The sequence below is a fragment of the Puntigrus tetrazona genome, chromosome 13, assembly GCF_018831695.1.
Source record: "Puntigrus tetrazona isolate hp1 chromosome 13, ASM1883169v1, whole genome shotgun sequence".
Lineage (NCBI taxonomy): Eukaryota > Metazoa > Chordata > Actinopteri > Cypriniformes > Cyprinidae > Puntigrus > Puntigrus tetrazona.
This window is the reverse complement of record NC_056711.1, coordinates 7,994,195-8,018,887: the sequence shown is the minus strand read 5'-3', so window position 1 is coordinate 8,018,887 and position 24,693 is coordinate 7,994,195. Positions and strand designations below refer to the sequence as shown.

Genomic DNA, 24,693 nt, shown 5'->3' with positions numbered 1-24,693 from the left:
GATGCCATAGAAAGCAAACAGAGCAATAAGAAAAGTCATTGCTGGTTGAATGTGTGCTTTCAGAACGAGTTTACGAGCACCAGTGCCATCTAAATGAGCGGATGCATTTTCGGGGCATTGAATATTTGTTGGAAAATACAGAGAAATTAATTTAGTCTGTTGAATTAAATTCAATCTTGAATCAGGATGAACTAGAATGGCTTCAAGCCAAATCCCTTTAAGAGATGAGGCTACCAGTGAGTTGAAGGATAAACAGAGGAGTCTTACCAAACCAGGCCTGCTGATCTCCCTGCACCTCGATGGCAAGGCCAAAATCAGCTAACTTCACTGCGGCGCCCTTCATCTTACTGGCCAGCAGCAGGTTCTCTGGCTACAGGAGGACACGTGACAGAGAAAAGGGTAGGAAGAGTGAAAAAATAAATAAAATGAGGGATGATATATACATATACACACACCTCCTCACAGACAACTGTTAATGCAACCATCGCTTCATTATTTTATATTATTTTACCTAAATTAAATAAAACTAACAGAGCTTGTTTTGAATGCTACAAAGTTTAAGCATCACTTAATTGTAAATTAAATGAATAGTGTTTTTCATGATTAACTTTAAATGAGCATTAGACGACAAAAGGAAACACAAATATAAAAATAGGAAAGATTAAATATCCAGTAGCACGAGCCAAAACTAATCATGAAGTGCCATTCACAGGCATTCACCTCCATACGGCTGCTCATTCAGTCTGTGCATGATAATGCTAAAGGTGATGATCAAGCTTACAGACGCTGAATTTAATCAGCTGTGATCTGCATAAAAGGAAGTAAACGTATCCAGCATGTTCTATGAGGAGAGTCTTTCATCATCACATTGCAGGAATACCGAGATCCCGACTTGAACTACAGTGTGCATCAAGTGTTAGAGACAGAAATGTTTGCATGCTTGCAACGTGTGAGAGAGAAGAAGGGAGAGATTGCATGTGGTGTCTATATCTTACTGGTGTGTGTGTAAAGCGGATGGATAGCTGTGACAGCACGCTCATTGCTCTGAGCTGCATAATTCATGAAGAGACAGAGAGGAGGGCTTGTTATCTCATGCTACGAGAGCAGGGGTGAGCTGCTCTCTCGCCCCGCTGTCCTGCACACCCCGCTGCCTCTGAATGCTGCAGGCACAGCCCTGACCCGGACACTGCACAGTCATCCTGCAACAACTGCCCCAACACGTTTACAGTGGGACGCACACAATAGACTTTCTTTGACGTCATATCATGACTTATTTTAATGAAAATTATTCAGCGGATGCTGACACAGCTAGAGCGCAATCCTGGACTGGCCAATGATGTAAACAAATGAATATTCATAAGCCAATCCAAAACAAAACCGGTAGCTCGTGCAGCAGATGCAATACTGAGAAGTGCTTGTTACAAAACTTAAATTATTTTGTGAAATAAAAACACAAAATGCTATGCATCGCATTCTAAGCATCATAACCTAATTTTCAACAAATAAAGCAAACTGCAAATAATGAATTATTCATTACTTATTACTAATGAATTAATTGGCATTCATTTATTAATTAGGTTATATGTAATATTTTTATCTAGTTATTTTATTTCAGGCTTATTTCAGTTACTAATTTTTTATCTATAGGTTTCATTTTAGTAAAAAAAAAAGCAGACTACACTGATGATGCAAGGGTGACGCTCACAGATAATCAATCCCAATCCTAGGGAAGGACTCTGTCTCTATTTCCTCTTAAACACTCTTTCTCTAGCTCCTGCTCAACTATATTTCCTTTTCCTTCTTGTCTGTCTGTTTTCAACAGTTCCGTCTCTTTCCCTCTGATGAATTAAAGGAGGTAAAATGACTCCCCACCAGACACGCTCACCATCATGCCATGACTCTGCAGCCACCATGACATCACAGAGGTTTCCATAGCAACCGGCCTGCCTCCGGTACTCCTCTGTCTGGCTTTACTTTTAAAAAGGAGAATATGGAAAGCAACGGTTTGGGGGTTCGACACATTTTTGTCCACCACATGCCACTGATCTATTACGTATTTTATCACGTATTTTAAGAAAAAACACTTTACACACACAATTTCACCTTTTAAAGTCTGTATCTACATCTATTAGGAAGATGTGGAGAGACAAAAGGAAAACATCGTAAAGTCTGACAACCGAAAAGTAAATAGTTATTGAATTTCATTCCTAATATGAGCTTCAGATTGAACGATGGCATTAATAAAAAAAATAAAACAATCTCTCTATCATCCATTAAATGCTCTTTGTTTGTTATCTGTATTGTGCTTGTTGTCAAATGACCCCTCAGGATTGGTCACAGCCAACTGGTCATGCTCTGACGTCAAGAGAAAAAAAAAACAACACACAGAGTTTAATGTTGCAAGCACCAATATGAGCGTGTGCAAATGACGCCACAGAGCTGCCAAGAGGAGGAGGGTTTGGATGACACAGACTCCCGTATTGGCACGTTGCCACAGTGACGGCATGACTCACCTTGAGGTCCCTGTGCACAATGTCATGCTGGTGGATGTGGCTGACGCTTTCCAGGATCTGATTGATGCAATGACTGAGAAACAGAGACAGGGAGAAACGGAAAGCAGGGGGGAGGAAAAGAGGGTTGGATTAGGGAGAGAAGCCCAGGCATTAGTACAAGGATCTAACTCCAGATAGAAGACTGGGCACAAGAAATCCAGCTGCAGAATCTGGCCTGTGCCGATAGACTGAGCTTTGCACAAACAGATAAATACTCTGGTTTGTTTTGTGGTTCTCAAAGCTGCCAGAGAAGCTTTCCAGGATGGGAATGAAAATACATTTACCATGTCATCCAAATGCCAAAACAAATTTCCTGAAGCTGAATGTGTATACGTGAGGCGTAAAAAAGAAAAAAAAAAAATTGGATTTGTATTTTATAGTAAATTTCTTGTTTTTACCCTTGTAAATTATAGTCAAGTTATTTCAATAAATTAATAATGAGTTATTGTTTTAAATACATTTAGGCTTAGTTATGGACCCCAGGCCCTGGTTAAGAAACATGTTGAAATTTAAAGGTGCGATACTCAAGTAACATTTTTAAATTTCCTTGTTAATCTTTTTTTTAAATGGATGCTTTATTTTTTTATGCAAATTATTTTCTCTATGAAGGATACATGCAAAAAGTCATATGAGATGGAAATATTAAGACAAATATTTTTATCTTTGGAAAAAATTCTACACAATAAGGCTCACCTTCGAAAATACAGTTTTAATTATGTTATTAACAAATAAAAATAAACATTACAGAAACTGTAATGATATTACACAATATTACTGTTTTACTGTATTGTGATCGGATGAATGCAGCCTTTGTGAGACAAGAACAAGGAACAAGAGACAAAAAAAAAAATCTTATCCACCCTATACTTTTGAACAATAGTGTATATCTCCCAGCTATACTACACAGACATGCATTTGTTGCTCTGACAGGAATAACAAGTGAGATGACAGAAATAACAAGCACGGCGGAGCTTATAAATGCAGTGAGTGGACCAGCTCAAACCTGTTTAAAAGGTCATGACCTGTGAACAAGGGCGAATTGGGTGGGGATGAAATTTCTCTAAAGGTTTTTGTTTTTTTTGTTTGGTAGAATACTTGAAAAATAACAGTGATGGTTCAATGACAAATGATTCGGCTTATGTATAGAGAGAGCAGAAAACAGAGCTTGCAGAAAGACGAGCAACGGGGCGGTGGAGCAAAGAAAGCACCCCATTAGATATTCCCTAAACTCTCTTGAGGAAGGATGGCGAGAAAGGCATTTCTTGTGTCCAAATTTGGCTAAATCTGTGGACTGCATTCCATTCCATCCCATTACAGAGGCACTTTCCAGAAAAACTCTCTCCGTTCTCCCTTGATGCAAACTCTCAGAAGCAGACTTCATGTTGTAAGTCTGGAGAGTACTTCCAAAAGTAATTGCAAAGTGACACTAATTTTGTTGTTCCGGCTTAGTGCTGAATATGAAGTGGAAATGGACTGAAGTGCAGACAGTCAGCTTTAATTTAAGGGGATGCCTATCCCGGCTGCAGGTTAAAAATAACACCACATATTTCGGGGCAGCTTCAATCCCTGTTAAAGCACTGGGAGTATTTACATAGCTTGACATTATTTAAAATAAAAATATCATGTTTAATAATTAGTTGTGTAACCCTGGCATTTAACGATGGTCTTGCTGTCTGGGAGCAAAGGGCAGAGTTAGAGACAGAATAATTTATCTCTCCCTGACAAAAGCGGTACAATAATGGCTTAAAGTATTATCATGCTATTTTGAATAATTACTTATCTTAGTATTTATATACTATTGTATTTACATAAAAATCCACGTATATATATATATATATATATATATATATATATATATATATATATATATATATATAGTACATTATGGACAAGATTTTAATAGTACTGTCAGGTTTTACTAATGACAAATTAGGGCTGAAAAGCATGGACGGTTTCTTTTTGCACCTGACCTTATCGAATATGCAGTTTTCCTTATAGACGTAAAATGTATAGGAGGAGAGTTTTCTAAATAAACTAACTTTTGTGCTCGTCAAATTACAGACGAGAGCGCACATGACAGAAAGGGAGAAGTTTCTTTACCCCACACGCAATTTATTTGTAATGCAGGAAGAACACTAAAGAATTGTTTGCTAAAATATGTTATTTTGCTTTTTAGGTGATTTTTTAAACTTACCTTGCATCTGCTTCACTGTAATACTCTCTTGCGACGATATCTTCAAACAATTCTCCACCAGTCACACTACAAGAAGAAATACAGCCTTTATCAACAGCTCGAGTATGGAGAACCCACAGCGGTTCCATTCAGCTATAAACTATAAAGAGCACGAGGCCTGTAGAGGAGTATGTGGCTAATCGAGAGTTTTATCACCACGGGCCGGCACTTGAGTGTTAGAGTCCTAATGATACAAGAGCCCTGAGAGAGGGCCATACAGTTACAATCTACACACATACACTTACATTCATGTCTTGCTCTCACACACACACTGCAGCTACACGGAGAAGTCTACATCTCAACAACACTGATAATCATTCAACATGATGTCAACAATTTAAGCAAAGGAGTTCAGAAAGAAAAAACTAGCCTTCTGGCAAGAGAGTAAAGTTAAATCGTCACACCTCAATTACATTTTCCTGTAATTAACAGTTAATTACTGCCAAACAAGTTTGAAAGGAAGTGGAAAGTGTGAGTGCAAGGGCGTCAATCCTGTTTTACACAGAAGTAAGATGGAAGATCACAGTGTCTGACTCAGATACTTACAGGTCAAAGACCAGGTAATGAAAGCCTTCTTCTGCGATACTGTCATGGAGACGCACTGTTGAGGGAAAACAGAAAGAGAGAATGAGGTAAGACAGAGAAACAACATAAGCAGGACGAACAGAAGGAGCTTTTATCCTTTTCTTGACCTGACCATGAAGTCATCCTCATTAGCTCCATTTCAAATCCAAACCTCGTTGCCTAATGCCTTCTAAGGCAGCATCTTAGCTGAAATGAACCTCATAACTGACCCATTTGAAACCAACTCCAAATGCCACACACACACACAAAAAAACTCAGCAAAGGACAGTGGTCTTTCTTAACTCCTATTGAAAGCCCCCATTGTCTAATGTAACATTCAAAGCCACTTTTATTATTTCTGCTGTAATTTATGTACAAAGCTGCTTGTTTTCATATGCAGAAACTTGGAGTATGTACATATTAAATCAATGATCAACCGTTAATAATGTTTCTTCAATGAAAACAATAGTTATATTGAGATGTCAAAAAGAAAGGTTTTAGATTTTAATCTAAGAGTAAATTTATTGTTTTTACCCTTTAATTCAGAGTAACTTTTTTTCAATGCATTAATGACAATTAATTGTTTTAAATACATTTACGTCGTCCTGTGGCCTTCCTGGAAGTTTGCTGAGGCTCTCTAGTCCAGCCCCTGGATAAGGATTATAAATTATTTTGTAATTTCCTTTTTAATAATTTAAAAAAGGGAATTTTTCCCTTAAACCCCACCCCCTAAATTAAATAGCATTTTAATTACACTGAATTATTTTAGCACTGAATGAAGATAATCATGCATCTTATTTAAGCAATTGGTTTCTCTTTGAAAGATACATGCAAGTAAGGCTAGATGGCAATACTAACACAAATATCGTTATCTTTAGAAAAACATCTTGATATATTTTTTACAATAAAGCTGAGCTGCGAAAAAAAAAATTGAACTTCATGCTGACTTTAAATGAAAAAAAAAATCACACCTGTCAACATTCATCTCAGAGAAGGAACTCTGGTCTTTGCATTACAGAGCGATGGCATTGCAAGTAAGGCAAGGGACATTTGTTATCTTGATTGAAGGTAATGAATTTGTCATCGGTAGTTACAGATCTCACACATGCAGCCATTAAGAGACCCCCGGCTCACTCTCATTGTGTGTGGGTCCGTGTAAATGACAGGGTGCATTAATCTCAGCCATGTGAGGGAGGTGGCTGCTAGAGGAGGGCAGAGAGGGCAAAGCAGAATTATATTATCTCCACATCCACCCAGGATCACCCGCGGCGCTGACACAAACACACACGTTCTGACAGGAGGACTGTGTTTTAACAATTCAGACTGAAGGTGCTGTGAATGGAGTGCGATTTTAACAGGTTGGCCTGAAAGAGGAGTGGATAGAGGCGATTTGCGTTGCACTCTGATGAAGAAGATACTCTCTGAACTTGTTGCCCTATTCAAAATAATACTGTGCCATTGGAGCATTTTATATTCCTTTCCCCTCAAACACTTGTATTATATACTGCTTTTATCTGTTGTTTTTATCTGTACTATTAGAACCCTTCACAGAACTAGCCATAAGGAAAGAAGACTCTGACTGACCAATAAAAAGTCTGTTTATTAGTACGTTTTCATTTTCCCTGGTTACCGGTGATATCAGACAGCTCAACATCTTTTTCGCATGCCAATACCGGACACATAAATTTAAAATCTTTCATTTTATTGGTAGGTGAAGTTTTTTTGCTTAGTGGAAAAAGAAACTCTGCCAAAAAACACCAGTGCTGGGTGTGGGTTTTCACACTCTACTGAAGGACTCCACAGGGATGCACGGCTCCATTCTAACATATTGTCACACCAGAAATGTATGCCTGAAGACATGGCTCTGGGTGAGATAGCATGAAGAATGTATGTGGATGCATGTGGGTTGTGTGTGTGACAGGCTCAAGTCATTCTATCTGCTCTTGTTGCGCGTCTGTGGGCCAACGGCAGTCAAGCGTTCATATCTGCGGATTCTTTGATGACAACAAACCCCACGACTGATAACCTGTACAAAGGCTGTAAGTTACTCTGTACGTGTTGTGTAAGTGATGTCCACGACAAAAGGAGTTGAAAACAAGAAGTGTGTTAGTGTCTTTGTCGTCATTGGAGATGTGCTCCTTAAGAAGGCTCTCTCTCACATACACACTTAATTGCTCTTTTTGTTAGCAGTTTATTGGCAGTCCATGCAGAAAACATGACAACCTGAGAGAGAGAAAGAGAGAGGAAGAAAGGGCCGTTTAAGATGGCTAGACAATAAAAAGGTACAAAAGACAGATTTAGGCCACTGAGAATGAAAGGGAGGGAATACATGAGAAAGAAAAAAAGTGAGGGAGGAGAGACAAGAGAGTATGACGGTGGGAAAGGACAAACACTTCCTAGAAAAAAGAAAAACAAGGCTAGAAAAAAGGAGACGTCGAGCAGAATGTCTGAGCTTCTGTTTGCATTACAAGAAACAGATGATTTATGCTGCCAAGAATGAAAAAGCAACTTTAAAAGTATGAAAAAACTATATTTGACTTATAGCTGTATTCATTCATGTTGTTTTAGATTGTGTGTCACAGCTGTGGCTTCTAGGTAGAGATGACCATGAACAATAGCTTACATTTTAGATTGTTAGTCATATAAAGCTATAGTATGAAGACTTGTAATGGCGAAAGTCATGTTGTATATCTGCCTTTTTGAAGTCTTTCGGTTTACATTAAATTGAATATTGTGTCTGACACCTCTTTTGTGAGGGAAGATAAAGGCTGAAAAATTACCATTTCTGGGTGAATTATCCGTTACATTACCTTGTGGTATGCGTTGTGTAACAGTTAAAAGAGATTTTCTTGAAAAGTGCCAGTCATTTGTTTTAATCTTGCTGTTTTTCTTCAAGTATTTCAAAAATAGTTATTTCTTCCTTAAATACTTTATTTGCAACTGGTGATTATCCCAATGTCACCATCCTGAAAGATTTTAGCCACTTACATTTTACTGTCTTCCACAGCACCGTGTTGTTCTCACACACAGAAGGGAGCCTGAAGGGATCATGATGCCTGTGCTATTTCCATGATTTTGCATGAGGTGGAGATTTTGTCTGTGTGATCTGTCTTGTCAGCCACATCCTTTCTCATGCCATGCAAATAATCTCGAGTTGAATGTGACTAGCATGTTTGTATAGTATGTCTCACAGCGTACAGACACACACAGACTATTGTTCTCAATTATTAAAGGGAGAAAAGACATGTTGCATGCCGCACTTGAATCTGTACCACCTGGATGAGTATATTTGGCACAAGCAAGTTGTTGAGACTCACCTATGTTGGAATGTTTGAGGAGACGGCAGATCCGGGCCTCTCTTTCTAGCTTCTGATGATCTGAGGGTCAAACACAAAAAGAACAGTTAATAACAGATAATAATTTAAACTACTATTTAAAAGAACAGTTTTTAATATTAAAAAAATATAATATAAATTTAAAACAATTTATTCTCAGGACATTGAATTTTCAACAGCCATTACTTCCCGGCTTCAGTGCCATATAATTCTAAAGACATCATTCTATATGCTGATTTGCTGCTCAAGAAACATTTATTGCTATCAACGTTTAAAAAATAAATAAATAAATCCTGGGTGTAAACAGGACCTGCGATTAGGCAAATGCAACCGTTCAAAGACATATAATCAATATCAAGCCTACTGCCCTATACTTAGCATAGTAATGACAGTACTTAATGATTGTGAGTACATGTAATGGGCATGAAGTAAAGATGTCCACTCTATAAAAGAAGCGGCTAAGATTAATATAACTTGCTATCCTGGAATGATGAGCATCGATCTCTAAAAAGGAGACAAGGTCATAGCTCTTTGGGAAACCTTTAGAGAGCTTTATGAGAGGGAATTCAAACAGACAGACACACACACAAACTGCTTCAGCAGTATAAATACATAATAGCTATTTTCGGCCCATAAACAATAATGTTACACACAGCCATTTAGGACAGACAAAGTGCAAGGCTTTTAATGCAGGCCGGTTGCAAGGCTGTTTGGTTTCTGGTGCCATGTATGCTTAATCAAGCAAAAAAAAAAAAAATGTACAAATCTTAACTAGAGTTGTCTATGAGACGCCAGACAACACCCTAGTTAAAAGGAATGCACACGTGGACTCGAACAGAGACATCTGCAGCAGCAGGGATCTGCTAGTAGGAATTCAAATCATGAACTCAATGCAGGCACTCCTGCTGGGTCAGATCAGTCTCACATAAACACACACACTGCTCTTACACATAACATATCCTCAGTCCAAGATCACATTGTGCCAAGTGTGTGCTGCTCGCCTGAAACGAGCCAGACCTCACACTAAAGAAAATTTGACGAAATATAATAAAAGATGAAGAAAGTATGAATGTCTGAGAGCTTTACGTATGTGTGTTATGTTCCTTTCACAGGCCTTCATAAGATCCAGTCACAACCTCTATCGGACCTTCTTGTAGATCTTCTACCCAAAAAGCATGCAATCCTTCTGACAGCCCCAAAGCATGATTCTCAGAAATTGCATCAGCCTCAATCTTGAAGCATCAAAGATTCCTTTTAAAAAAAAAAATGAACACACACACACACAGACACACACACAGGTTTCAGACTTTAAGTGATGTTTTCATGATATACAAATGGATGTGGGTGTAGGATCACTGGTTGCTTTAAGCTTTTCTGAGAAGTGTGATCAAAAAACATCCCTCTCAAAGAGTGAACGGTGACTGCTGTGAGTGATGTGCGTGTGCGTACGGTTTACAGCAGCAGATGTTTTTATTACCTAACAGAATTAATGCAGGACATTTAATATTCAGCCCTGCCACGGCTCCCAACAGAACAGTTAATCTGAGAGTGAGAGACGGCCGTACAAAGACTGCTGGCATGCAATGACTGCTGAGAAAACGAAACACTCAGAGTTTGTGTTATAAAACTTCTCGTTTTTTATCGTTTGCTGTACCTTCTGCATACAATTCATCCGCTGCATTATAAATCAAGTTTGAAGTGGGATGAACACAAATACACTGATAGCTGGGATCTGATGCAAACGATAAAGGCCTGTAGAAAGAAAAATGACTGAGTGGCATGCTCCTTTTGTGTGCTCTCTCGTTTTCTTTCTTTTTATCCCATTACTGAAGAGATAAATAAATGATGTGTTGTTCAGTGACCATCCCTAAAATCCAATTGGGCTAAGTGCAGCTTTCTCACTGTGCGGTCGGGTCCGTGATGTCATGGACTCTTAGATAGAGAGATTCAGAAAGCAAGAGCGATAAACTGACTGATATAAACGGTAAATGAAACATTAACAGGTGTTCTGAGATTGGATGAGCATAAAACTTTTACACGATAATGAGCATTGACAGGATATGAGGAACTGAGCAGCCACCAGGCATGTGCACAGATAGGGTTCAACCTGTGCAGAGCACATGCCCTTTTCCCCCTTACTCTCCAAAGTGCCCTTTTTTGGTGGTGGTGTTTTTTTTCTCTTCAATAAATCAATGCTATTAAATAACCTTTTGTGTCTGTCTCTATTTTCTATCTTCAAACACTTATCCAATTAATTGTATTAAATAGAGCTTCTGACTAAAATCTTGTTGAATCAAAGACTATAGAATACCCAAGATGCGTCACTTATAATATTGAATGGGGGGAAATGCAACGCATTAAATGGCAGATAAGCCCCGCCTTCTAAATAAAATAGCACCGCATCTGCCATTAGGAGTTCCGGTTGCTATAGAAACAGTCAGCATTCTGAGACGTGCGCCTAGGACTGATCTCCCCTGAGCTTTTTTTTTTTATAAAAACTAGTATTGCAAAGATTTCATTAGTAATTTTAAACGTGAAATTTAATGGTAAGCTTAGTGAACAGTTTCCCAATACAAAGAGATGCACTTGGATGCCTCTGAGATGCGTTTCAAAGATGGCCGCCGAGTGACATGAGCTGCCTTAAAGAGACTTTGGTTGAATCTGCTCAAACTGTCAATAAACCTCATAACTCCATTCCCTTATCCTGACAGAAAGAAATAAATATAAAAAATAATATTTTTATATTTAATAAATAATTAAATATAAAAATGCTCATTACTTAAACTGACTGACAATAATACCACGCTGTTTAAAAGTGCAGGCTTGTTAAGAGTGTAATATTATAACAATATTAAATCTGTAATATTTAAAGTATCGTTTTTATAATTCATTAATACAGTTTTCTATAATGCTATACAGTTTTTATTTTTAGACAACATAGGCTGCGTGATATTTTTGTGGAAATGGCGATACATTTTTCAAAATTCTATGAATTGGGAATATAAATATTTGTATTAAAAATATTTGCAGTCACTTTTGATCTATTTAATGCATCCATGCTGAACAAAAGTATTAATTTCTTACTGACCCAAATATTTTAAACATTACAACCAGAATTATTCATATATAAAATTAACATACTTAACATATTGGTTTGATAGCAAAAAAAAAGCACACTCCACAAAGCTCCGCTGAAGCCTTTTATGAATGTTTGAAGGTGCTCTTTTCAAGTTCCTTAAAGAATAAAGATGTCATATTAATTTGTTTCCTTCTTGTCAATACAACACAATGGTGACACTAGTGCAGGCAGCACTAGTATGAACAGATGCATCATGGACCAATCACCTCAAAAGCACCCACATGAGGGTGTAAATCTCTGTGGTCAAGCTCACAGTGCACAGGAAAAACACATTGAATTAGGTGAAAACATGTAAAAGAGTAAAGTCATGCCTCTCTCTCTCTCTCTCTCTCTCTCTCTCTCTCTCTCTATATATATATATATATATATATATATATATATATATATATATATATATATATATATATATATATATATATATATATATATATATATATATATATATATATTCACACACATACACATACCCACCATCATTGTACCTCAATTAAAATAATACCATGATATCACCACTACTGTGCTTTAATGGGTGCCATGCAATGCTATAACTCATTTCCGTTCTGGAATTGTAAACAGATGCTACAAAATAAAAACAACAACAAATCAAAAGGCTCAGTTTCATTTAGTTGAGTCCTACAGCACTGAAAAACATTGAGCAAATGTGAGCACATATGCACAAGCTGCTCTTACAGATCCTTTCACGTCACAGGACACGAGACACATTACCATATGCATCGGCACTCATTAAGCCCAGACTCTGAACAGATAGTAGGGTCACTCTGACAAGGACCGGGAAGGCAGAAAGACTAGACATTACAGACTCAGCTTCACAGGTTATCATGGCCCAGACGGTTATAAAATGATGCTCCTGCATGAACTAAAAGGTGAGCTACTGTGCAGCGCACAGAGCTCTGATGAGAGAGACGCATGCAGAGGCAGTTATTTAACCACTTCAGGCAAGGGGCGGATGTCATTGTGCTCGCATTCTTTTCAGATCAGCCTCAGGGTAGATGAAAGGGCTCAAGTGACGTTAAAGACTGAATCTGCAAGTACAAAGAAGCAGGGGTTGTTTGAGGTCAATTCTCAGCAGGTGAATCTCAGGAGAAAATGTCGGAGGCTCTAGGGAAGACTCTGTGACATAAGCGCATAGCATCTGGGGCAGGATCAGGTCTCTTCTCCCAGCACGCGAGCTGCAGGCAGATTTCCAATAGCTTGGATTTATCCTAGTCATGGTGATCTTAACATAAATCTAACCCAATGGTCAACAGAGACATACGTAATTTTTCACAATATGACATTTTTCCGTATTGTGTGTATAATATTTTAAGCTGCTTTGCTTTTTTTACAATGACATGAATTTGAATTTTAGCGCTCGTCTCCTCAGCACCCCAGAGATGTGCCCTTGTTGTGGCCTTTGTACTCGTTCTGTCTGCATGCTTTATTTTTCATCCTCTGTTGGCTCATCAGCGCTGACCTTAGTGTCTGCACTGTTTACAAATCATGGGCTAATGCTGGTTGAAGTCGATTCACTGTCATCTCGCTCTCGATCCCTCCCTTTTTTTCTTTTCTTTTCATCAGTTCTTATGTGATGACAGACACAGCACCTTCGAGTGTTATCGTCAGCTTGACTCATTCGTCACAACCATGCCCATCTTTTTGACATGTCCTACAGTTTCTTCTTTTTATCTGTACCCTTACAACAGTGAGAATGTCTCTGGAACCATCTGGAGTTAGGTCTAAGTCACTTATTTAAAAGGTATGATAACTCACAATAACGGGGTTTGAGCCAGCAACCACCTGATTATCACATCCGAGACAAGACTACAGCAGCTTGCTTCAGAAACCCTCCACCTTCCCCAGCTCCACTTGCATAGATTCGCTATAGGGTAATTTCATGTATGTTATATATTGGCTAATTAATAATGAACTAATGGACTACAGTACTTCAATTCTATCTCTGATATGCAGTTCAGCAAAATATCACAAAATAAAATATATGCAGCTAATAAATATAACTTATTCACTCTTCCTGCTCCTTGCTTGTAATTAAATAGAGAAACATGCCTTGATCACATGACATATTTTACTTCAACAATGTTTTGGTAAATTAAATGAAGTTTCAAATGCCAAACACTATAGCTAAATATCAAGATATATCCATAATTATATATCCATTTATTATTCTTGTAGTGTGAATTATGTTTTAAAGGAAAGTTTCAAGTCATTGAGGGCAGGAGTGGGTTTGAGACAGTTCATTCTCTTGGGCATGATTTGGGTGATTTGGACAGGGTGACACTGCTGGAAGCGACAATGAGAGGGAAACCGCTTCTACCTGGAACCAGATCTAGTCTCCTCTTATTAATGCAGTGGATTCAGAACGAAACAGGCCCTCCAACAGCAGCAAAGCCGGAGGGGAAAATAATGTGTGTGCGCGCATGTTAGAGAGATGTGTGTAAATATATAAGAAGGAATGAAAGAAAAAAGGGAAAATCTTGTATATGTGTGTTTTAATTAATTCCATTCCTCTACGACACTTTATCACTGGTTCGACACAAGTGACGTCCACACAAGCCAAGCGCACTGTGAGCCAAACAGTCAGAGAGCAAATAAAAATGACTTCAGTGAGACAGACACTCCAGTAATGCAGGAAAGCAGCTCAGTTTGGTTCTTCAGCTCAACCAAAGGGCTTTGGTACTGCCAGAACAAACAACCAAAAACAGCTCCCAATACCCAAAGCATGAGAAACTCCACATCTCAGCCTGCCCATCCAATTAAATTCCTGCAAATACAAGACAGTCTGATGTCCTCTAGGTAACACACACACACAAACACACACAAACAGAGGCCATAGGGTCCGTGTCACTTTTAAAAACAGCTTAAGGTGCTTTGGTGGGGATGTCTGATCCCTCTCCATCATAATACTAATCCACCGCACAGAGCTTTACTTACACTGATGACTGCAGGGGGACGTGGACGTGCACCTGTCTGTGTACACACACACACAGACACGTTTATTATAACATTATATCCTCTCCACCACGGTAACACTCACCTGACTTCTCTTTCCACCTCATCAAGCTCTCTTTCCACCCATATGCTTTCCTCTACTTCTCTCTATTATTCAGTCTGTCTCAGGAGGTGTGCGTGGAACTTTTTCTACAGCTAATGGAAAAGTCAAACAGTTTGTGCGCTCGAGGCCTACGGTCCACTTGAAAATAACTGGATGATGTCAAACAAAGATTACGAACAAACAAACAATTGATAATAGTGACTAAACGCTCACCGCGTGTAATAATTCACAATATTGATGAAGATCTCTGTATGGAAATTCACATATACACACGCATACCAAAAGCTATTGTCCATCTCCGTGTTTTTTTAGTGTGGTATGTTTATGGGAGCAAGTTCTCTCTCATCAGAGACAATCCCTGTGTCGTACCGACTGCAGCTGTCGCATGTCGCAGGACAGCGTTCAACACACCGCCACACAAAAGCAAGAGACGCTAACTTTTTGACAGTTGTGCTGATGTCGTTAAACTGTGATGAAATTCACTGTAAAGTATTGTGATGCATTCCTGATATCCTTTTCTACTGATGAGCAAACAAAGATCTAGTTAGATAAACACACTGTGGTTGTTACAATAGCCACTAGAATCACATGTTTGCTTACCGCTTCACAAATTAGTTGAAAAACAAATTCACAGCCTTTTAAGCTATTCTGTAATACAGCAGCATGTATGGCTGGCTGCAACGCAGTTCACCCAAAAACTGAAATTTTTTCACATCGTTCAAAAACTTTCTTCAGGGCAACATAAAGATATTTAGTAGAATGTTCACGCATGCTACCATCATCAGGAACGGTCACCATAAAACTTGCTCACTACACAGTATGAAAAGTCAAAAGACACACAAGACTTAAAATTTAAAAGTATGGTTCACCATATGTCACAATTCAATGTAAGTTGACAATCTTGACATCTGATAACTGTATGCTTTTATTATATGGAACAGTATAGACAGTAATGAAGATAATACAGGTTTGTGGTGACAAATATTTAAATGGCAAATTAAATGTTTAACAAAAAGTGGTCATAATATATATCAATCATCAATCTCATATTGAATACATCAGTAATGCCTAAAAAATACACAGGCAGAATGAACAATCCTACTTTTGATTCAATGAGGGAGTCTTTTATCTGCAGCGCATTAATAAAGCACATGGGGAGCAGCAGAGGAAAGAAGCTGAAACTTCTCAGCATAAAAGAAAAGGACAGACTCACTACTAACTTGGCATGAGCTAACCTAAAAGAGTCAAGCCTGCTGACTTCCACTCTCAGTACAGTTAGTCTGAGATGGATTGTGTTCACTCAGTGTATATCAGCGGTGCAATCAAGTCCTGCTGTTGCTGAAAGGCAGAATTGTTAACTTCAGGTCAAGGTCAAAGGATGATGGCCCCCAGAGAGGATTCAATAATTACCTGAGCAAAACAAGTCTGCAAACTTTCCAGAGATACAGCAAATTCTTTCACTCAGGAAGGCTGAGTAGATGTCCAGCAACTGACTATTTGATTATAGTGAGGTCATGTAGTTTTAGCTTTAATGTTTTACATGCTTTAAGTGTTTTAAAGCTTCTCTGAGAGAACTGAGTGTGGTGACTGCATGTCAGGCTTTAGCGTGTTGTTAGACTGTCAGCATGGTAAACACTCAGACAAGTTGTGTCTCCAAATTCATCCCCTTTAATACACCACTACTACAGCATTTTAAAGCAGAGTTTGTCAAACAAATACACTGCCTTCTACAATAATAAACGGCTTCCAGACAATTGCTGTCGAACTTTAAATCGCCTGCTGTGAACAGCGTTCTCATTATTATGTATAATCTGAAGGTCTACTTTTTTTTGGAGGAGAACTAAATCACAAAACAATGCCATATGGTGACAGTTTTGTGCTTCAGGGAAACCTTGACTTACTTCTGTATAGTCATCTCTGTATATTAAGATGGTTTTGGATAATACATTTATAAGTCGGCATGAAATTAAAACTCACCCTACAGTACATATTTTCTGAATGCATATTATTGATCTTATTGTGAATGTTTTAATTCATTCACGTTTCTTTTTTGACCTTGTGATTTTCAAACAAAGTGACATAACTCAGTTATGACTTCAGTTCGCTTAAACGTACCTTTCCTACAACTGATTTTAAGCTCACATTTAGATCCGGCCCAATCTAATCAACAACAAACAGAAAGACCCAAGTCACCTTTACTTTCTATGCCACAATGCAAAAGAAAACATCTGTTACATGACAACTTAAAACATTCTGGAAACACAAAAATCAGAAAGCCACATGACAAGTCGATTACGATGGCTTTTGAACATCTCTAATATGCTTATACAAGTGCTCTCAGTTCAAAACTCTTTCCTCTGATTGATTTCAAAGTTCAATTGCATACTTTTGTGGAGAGGCATGGCACAAGAGCTGTCCAACCGTCAACATGAACGCCACTGTCACCATCATCACACGCTCTGCCATCCATCCACCCACAGAAAAGATTTAAAAAAAAATCAAGATAAACATCATTTTTCTAATACAAAGTGCTCACTCACTTCTATTGCAAAAAGAGAGAAAAACATCCCAGTGCCACAGCAATCACGTCAAAAGGCTCTCGGCAGCTATTTTCTCATTAGCTAGCAGAGTTTAAAACTCAAAACACTTTCTAATGGAAACAATGTTTACTATGTATGCAAACTCACAGCCCCTTAGCTCAACTCTTTCTAGGAAAATATGCTAAGCGTAGCTGTTCAGTGTAAAGTGGAGGGTGCCAGGTTCGTGAGCTGACGTGCTTGTGTGTAAGAGTGTGAGCTTAAGCCGCGAGTCTGTCCCACACCAGACCATCTGCTGATCCAGGGTGTCACTACGTCTCCCCCCGATCCGCCAGGGATTATCCTGTTACGTGCTTTAGACGCCTGCAGATTCCCAGCAGTTAAAACAAAGCAGGTAGGACAAATCCACTGCATGACAGTTGGAGAATAATGGATAGCCTTGATGTGGAAATGCTTCCCTTTCAATGAACTAATGAAAGGTAAAAACTGGCCAAAATAGATAATGATGCAAATCACGTCATATATGACAAAATTCGACATAATATATTTTAGGACGACAACATCCAAAATGTTAAGTTTGAGAATTTTCTATACTATTGCATCATCAACCATGTAATACAAGTACATCTTATTTTCTGACTCTCAAACATGTATACAATGATATGTAATTTCTAATGTGCGCATTACATTAACATTAACAGAATGTTGTCTATAAGCTTTATACGTTCTTTTTATTCTGAGCTCAGTTAAGATTATCAGGTCAAAAGTTTTAATCATCCGTTTATAACTCTTTCAGCACCACCTCTACACAGCTTGGTGATGGCGACTGAAATATGAATAAATTATTTAGGGCCTTGCAAACAATGAGTCAGCCACCTGAATAATGGTGTTTATCTGTGTCAATGTTTGCACAGTGTGCCACATGGTAGAGTCATATGCATATCACAGAATACATTATGTCTCATTTGAAATGAACAGAGCCTGCGGTGTACATAGCACGACAAGCTTGTGTTCTGGTTATGGGAAAAAGACCTGGGCTTTTGCGTTGGTATTAACTGTGTTATACAAGTGGCTCATTACTCGCCTGTGGTAGATGTTAATCCATCATAAAAATCCCTAATGCTGGAACTCAATCACTTAAATGAAAATCTATACAAACTACTGTTAGTTGCGTCAAAGTTCCTCAAAACCTCATTTAAATCAGCAGGAGAGTCATCATAAAAGCATAAAAAGGTGTTGATATTCTGCAAATATTCATAGCACCTATTAAGCTAGAACTACAAACTTCCTCATCTAGGAAACTTAACTCAGAAAAACATTTTTATTGATTGCATAGTTTGGAGTATTCACATCCCCAACTAATTAAATACAAAATTAACTTTTAGAAATGAAGACTTTTATTTTTGAGAATGCATGTGTGGTTTTCTTTTGAGAAAGACATCAGTGTTCAGGGTAGTGAAATGATGGCTTCCATATGCTCTCAGCTGCAAAGAAACATAAGAGAAACCACAAGAGTCTTACTGCAAGATGACTCTCCATGCTATACAATTAACGGTCATTCAAATGATCCAGTTCAATGTTTTCAAACTCAAACCAAACCAAATATTTCCTCAACCCTGCTGTTTTTTGTAGCTGGGATCCAGTTTCATCAGTTGCTTCTTTATGTATGGAACAAAATATTCATCAAAATATTCCCAAAGAATGAACTGCAACTACCATTGTCTATTTGTCTTGATGTCTCTCCCTTATTATTTTTTGTTTAAAATAACTGACAAATATATACATGTAATAAATTTTTTTTAGGCCCAACAATATCCATATTTAACTGTCTCAAACTAGATAAATAATCAAAATGGCTAAAGAATCACTAGAAAATAAAACAGGGGCTAAACACCAATTTGTCGTTTACTTTTATTTAAATAAAGTAGAGCAACTCTCGTTCCCTCTGCATGTTACATCATGAGCTAACCGAGCTAAAGCTGAATTTCAGATGCAGATCTCTCAACTTAGGATCGATTAATCTCCACAGATCCAAGAACATTCCTCGTAATCTGTCTACATACGGTCAAGGTAAGCAAACATTGTAACTATTTGAATACCGATTAACTTAACAGTGAACAGCAGAAATGCTGGTTAATTAAGGGTGCAACAAGTAATACGGAGCGTGTATTGAAAAACGTCACTACCCATCCTTAAAGCAGCTTTCCTTACCCCATTACCCCATTCTGGTCAATTGTAATTAAATATTAGCCATGAGTTTATCTAAGGTTACAGGAAACATGGTGACACCATTAAAGTAGAACTCTAGGTATCTGAGAAGGGTGTGGCAGAAGATTGGTGCATACACTGATCCAATGCTTACTTAACTGTGTATAGAGGTAAATACTGTATAATGCCATGGTAATAAGGAACCATGTGCCAAGGACAGTATGAGGTGACACTGACTATGTAGATTTATCCATTTAGAGCTGCTTCTCTCACACCTGTTACACACTATACAGTCCATAATCTAAGACAAGCAGCAAAATTAGTGAAAATTTGACAAGTATAATATATTACTACAAAAGATTCATATTTCAAATAAATACTGTTCACCTGAAGTTTATATTCAAAACTATTCTATACTGACCCCCCCCCCAAAAAAACACAACTGTACAACAATTTTGAACATCGATAATAGTAAGAAATGTGATTTGTGTAACACATTAGCGTGTTAGAATTATTTCTGCAGGATCATGTGACATTGGAGACTGCTGTATCTACGCTGCAAATTCAGCTTTGTCATCACAGGAATACATTTTTAAGTATATTAAAAAGTATACAATAGGTGTGTTTAAATGCAACCTTGGCGAGAATAAGAGCCTTTTTTTAATAATACATAACATACATAGTTTATCTGGATAATCAGATAATAAATATCAAGAAAGACGGTTAAATATTTTAAGATTAAATCAGTCCATCATTAAATGCTTTCATTTTGTGAAATAATACCAATGTAAAGCTTTCATTACAAACTATATATCTATGTAACAGAAAAGTTATTAACTTCTTAGCATTTGGTTTGTCCTCCTTTTATTTAATGCAAAACCTGATGATGCTGTTATCCTGCATAATTTGCAAGAGAGTGCCCCAAAGAGAATGTAATGGCATCATATACAAACCAAACATGTATACGAGCTGAACACTCAAACGCAAAAAAAAGGAAGCAAAAAAAAAAAAAAAACAACAACTTGCAAGTACACAACCATCTTTCCTTTCACACCTCTGGCCCTCACTGGTACACAGAGATCCTAAACATCTACACAATCGTTCCTTTCCTTTAAATGTGTCCCAATACACACTCAGCAATCACCCACTCTCTTCCCGTTTGTGTGCACACACACCATTTGGCTGGGGTTCATTAAAAATTCACAGTTTGTCCCATTAAAGATTCACCACAGCAGTGCTGTTACGTTTATCAGGCCTCTGCCAGTCGCCCTCCAGCGAGCAGCGAGGAATCATTCCAGGGCCCTGATAATACAGCAAGGCTGCGATGCTGCTGCTGATCTGAGGGAGGTCAGAGAGAGCGAGAGAGATGTGGAGAGGCAGAAAGTGGTGAAGGTCCTAGCCTCTTTTTCCATTTAGAGCTACGGCAGGCTGTGCACCTCAATTATTCAGCAGTGTTTCACGCGCCTCCTGACATCACCACTGCATGCTCGCAAGAAACACGCTGCCCTGAATCACACCACTGACCACCATCTCACACACACACACACACACACACACACACGCACACACGCACACACGCACGCACACACAATACAAGCAGCATGCATGCTATCATTAGTACCGTATGTTCAGTTAAACCACACATGGCCACTGAAATATGTAGGAATGCGTTACATTAGAGTGGGTGCAATTTTTTTTCTTCTACAAAATAATTTGTAAAATAATACATTTCATTATACCATATTTAAATGTATCATGTTCCACTAAAATTAACATCAACTGAAATTGAAACCGTGTAAATCATTATAATGCAATTATTACTGATGTGTAGCGTTGTAGATTTGATAATTATGCCAATTATCTGTTATAAAGTACTCTAGAAATTTTATACTTTGAAGTACAGTTTTAATAATAATAAAATACAGTAACACTTGATATTAAGATTCAATTCAAGAAAAAAAAAAAGTAATTTCACAATCTATTTTCTGAATTTATTTTCTTTATCATCTTCTAGAGAATGATTCATCCATGAACTTAATAATTTGTTAACTATTTTGACTACCTATTCATATCTCATGTCATAACCATCTTACCCCTGGTTTCACAGATTTAAGACTTAGTCCTAGACTGAAATGTAAATTCAAGCCGTTTCAAATGAAAGAAACTGATCTTAAAACATGTCAGTGTCTTTGTTTTGTCTTAGGATACACACTAGTCATGCTTTTTAAAGGAGTGTTTTAAAAAAATGTCCTAATTGAACGATGGCCTAATCCTGGCTTAGGCTAAACCCCGTATGAAACCGGGCAATAACTTGATAACTTGGACTTCTCCAATCATTTAGTCCACTTAAACCCGTCTCCTTCTTACAATCATCTGCAAACTTGCTTCCAGATCTGCCTCTATCCAAATAAGAGTCTAAGATTTAACATACTTTAATGCATTAAACATCATGAACTATCACAGAGCATTTATTAACCTAAAGTTACATTTAACGCGTGTTAATTTATACTTAAAAATGTTACAAATCTACTAGCATGAAAAATTAACCTATATTACAGTAACAATACTGCTCATTTTTAGTTCATGACACCTCAACTGTTTCAAAGCAAAGATAAAAGAAGATGCGGTGGTATAAGAGAGAAAACAGAGTTAAGTGCACATTGTTTATCCTCAGTGCACATTTACATAATGTCTACCTTTACGTTTCATTGGATTAATCTGAATGCTATGCAAAACGGGTACTAAAGAAATTGAAGCATAACATTCACATAAAATCAAGTGAAATGAAATCGTGAACTACACTTTTGAGAACATACAAATAAGTATCTGATAAGCCATTTGAAGCACCACCATCAAACAACATCCATTAGACTGCAGCTCGCTCAACATACAAGAGTGCACCGCACTCTATATACTATAAGGTGTAAACAATGTTTGACTGAGTAATTGCAGACTATCCCGGCCTTTGAAAGATGACTCACAGATGATAATAGCTTATGTGTCCGTTAACAGGTTGGCATGTCGAGAGATCTCTCTGGGCTTTGATTAAGGCCAAGGGAATGGGGAGATTTCGCAGGAGGGGGCTTTGGCACTTGTGTGGGCCTCACCGGATGAATAGCACTGTTGCTTTTTAATGCAGTGCCAGCCAGCATGATGAAGAGTTTGAACAAAAACAGTTGCCAAGTTTCTTGAAAGGAAGCTTAAGAGAGTCGCCAAACTATGCTGATCTAATTACCTGATGTTTTTTCGTACAAGGATCTTTTAAATAAATCTGTTGTTCGCTGGCCATCCGTGGGGACCGTAGCATACACATACGGACACAATGAGCACAGGATCTGTTGTAATTCAGCTCGAAGGTCTACAGAGACGACAATCATTTCTCCAGCTCCTGCTCACACATTCACAGTCTCATGTAAAATGCAACTAAAACATCACCAACTCAAGTAAAAATGAAACCGTGTGCATATAGCTGTTAATGGATATCAGTCTCTGTGAAAGGTTCACATAAAGTTAAAGCAATTAATGTGATATGACGACGGGTCTTTGTAATCATGCCCGTGTCTAGCTGACAATCCAAAAAGACTTATTTAATGCAAATCCATTTCATTTAATTCAACCCAAGACAGCCCAACCTGATACCGTAAGAGGACAGGCGCACAAAGTGTCCGTTCCCCCGAAATAGATCCAGCGCTTTTGTTTTACGTTGGAGCAGAAACAGTAACTGGGGCTCGTATATCCTGACCATCTTCATCAACAGCATAATTAGCACTGATGATACTGACAGTGATTAGTGACTCAACTGAGACAGAGAAAGAATGAATGAATGAATGAAAGAAGTAGCATCAACAGGTTTACTGCATTAGCTTTTTACGCGTTTGAGATCAAAGCACAGAAAGACAGATTTCCAATACTGTTGAGTCTGCTCGATGCAGAATAGATGGACTAATATCATTATATCTCTGCGCTTCCTGTTAAGCATTTGTGGTAAGTTAAGATACTTTGAATTAGAATGAACGGTAGACTGCTCTGAGCACCGAAAAAAGGGGGAATTAGTCAGATGTTTATCAGGTCTGATAGCGTGACACAAATAACGCAGAGAGAGAAGAAGAGAAAAAGACAAAGTTACTTGAACGTGAAGATTTGTGAACAAACTAGTAAGACGGTAGCCAGGCGGCAAAAGCAAAGTCTTACCTCGTGCTGACAATTTTTTTGTGTTGATGATCTTAGCAGCATATTCCTGGCCGGTTGATTTCTTTACACATCGCCGAACAACTGAAAAGGCACCCCTGTTTGAAAGACAATAACACAATCGATTTTTAGCCAAAAACAATCTTAATTTTAAACATGAAGCAAATATTGTGCAATAGTTCCCATCAACATTTCAGCAGCGCTAGTTGCAGTTGATGTAAAGTCTTGACATTTCTCAGGGATTTTCCAAAAATCTGATTAATGCTTTTAAGTTATGAACTAAACCAATAATTTTTTTAAGTGATGACTGCAGACAACATAATAGAGTTAAAAAAATGGAGATATATAACTTTTAATTAAGTGTTGATTATATATATTTAGAAGCAATAGATGCCATGCATTATTAGACTAGTATTATTTGCATGGATTCTTGTATTGGTGGAGATTTCTCCACAAAATCCTGGATACTTTTTCCATCAGGATTTCCACTGTTGAAGACGGTTATTTAAAAAACATATGTTTAAACAATGTCAAGCCACCATTATTTACATAGCACTTTTAACAATAGTGAAAGCGTCATAGGAAAGTAGTGTGTCAATGTGGGCTGATGACTTCAACCAAAGCATGTACCAATAATTAATAACCACTTGGCTCACAACAAATGTGTCTTCAAAAGTTTAGAAGATCGCTCAAAATCAATTCCACTACGGAGAAAGTGATTTTTACATCCAGATTCCCACTGCACTCTATCTGTCAGAAAATCATGTAAAAGAATAGAGCAATAGCAATTCACTGGCGGTAAAAAATCAGCACGAAATGTCCTACATAAAATAAGCTGTCACTGTATTGCATTAAAATGATTTATTA

General features: G+C 37.8%; 1 protein-coding gene across 33 annotated transcripts in view; it reads right to left on the bottom strand.

Moving 5' to 3' along the window:
• Positions 1–24,693, bottom strand: part of camk2g2 (calcium/calmodulin-dependent protein kinase (CaM kinase) II gamma 2) — a 49,622-nt gene that overhangs the window by 22,244 nt on the left and 2,685 nt on the right. For all 33 annotated transcript variants that reach the window (XM_043256347.1, XM_043256348.1, XM_043256353.1 and 30 more), the window contains exons 2-7: positions 23,830–23,924; positions 8,667–8,726; positions 5,332–5,386; positions 4,747–4,812; positions 2,514–2,586; positions 268–370 (exon numbers count right to left, since the gene is read on the bottom strand). In XM_043256347.1, coding sequence (XP_043112282.1) covers positions 268–370; positions 2,514–2,586; positions 4,747–4,812; positions 5,332–5,386; positions 8,667–8,726; positions 23,830–23,924 — 452 coding nt within the window. The remainder of the gene's footprint in view (positions 1–267; positions 371–2,513; positions 2,587–4,746; positions 4,813–5,331; positions 5,387–8,666; positions 8,727–23,829; positions 23,925–24,693) is intronic.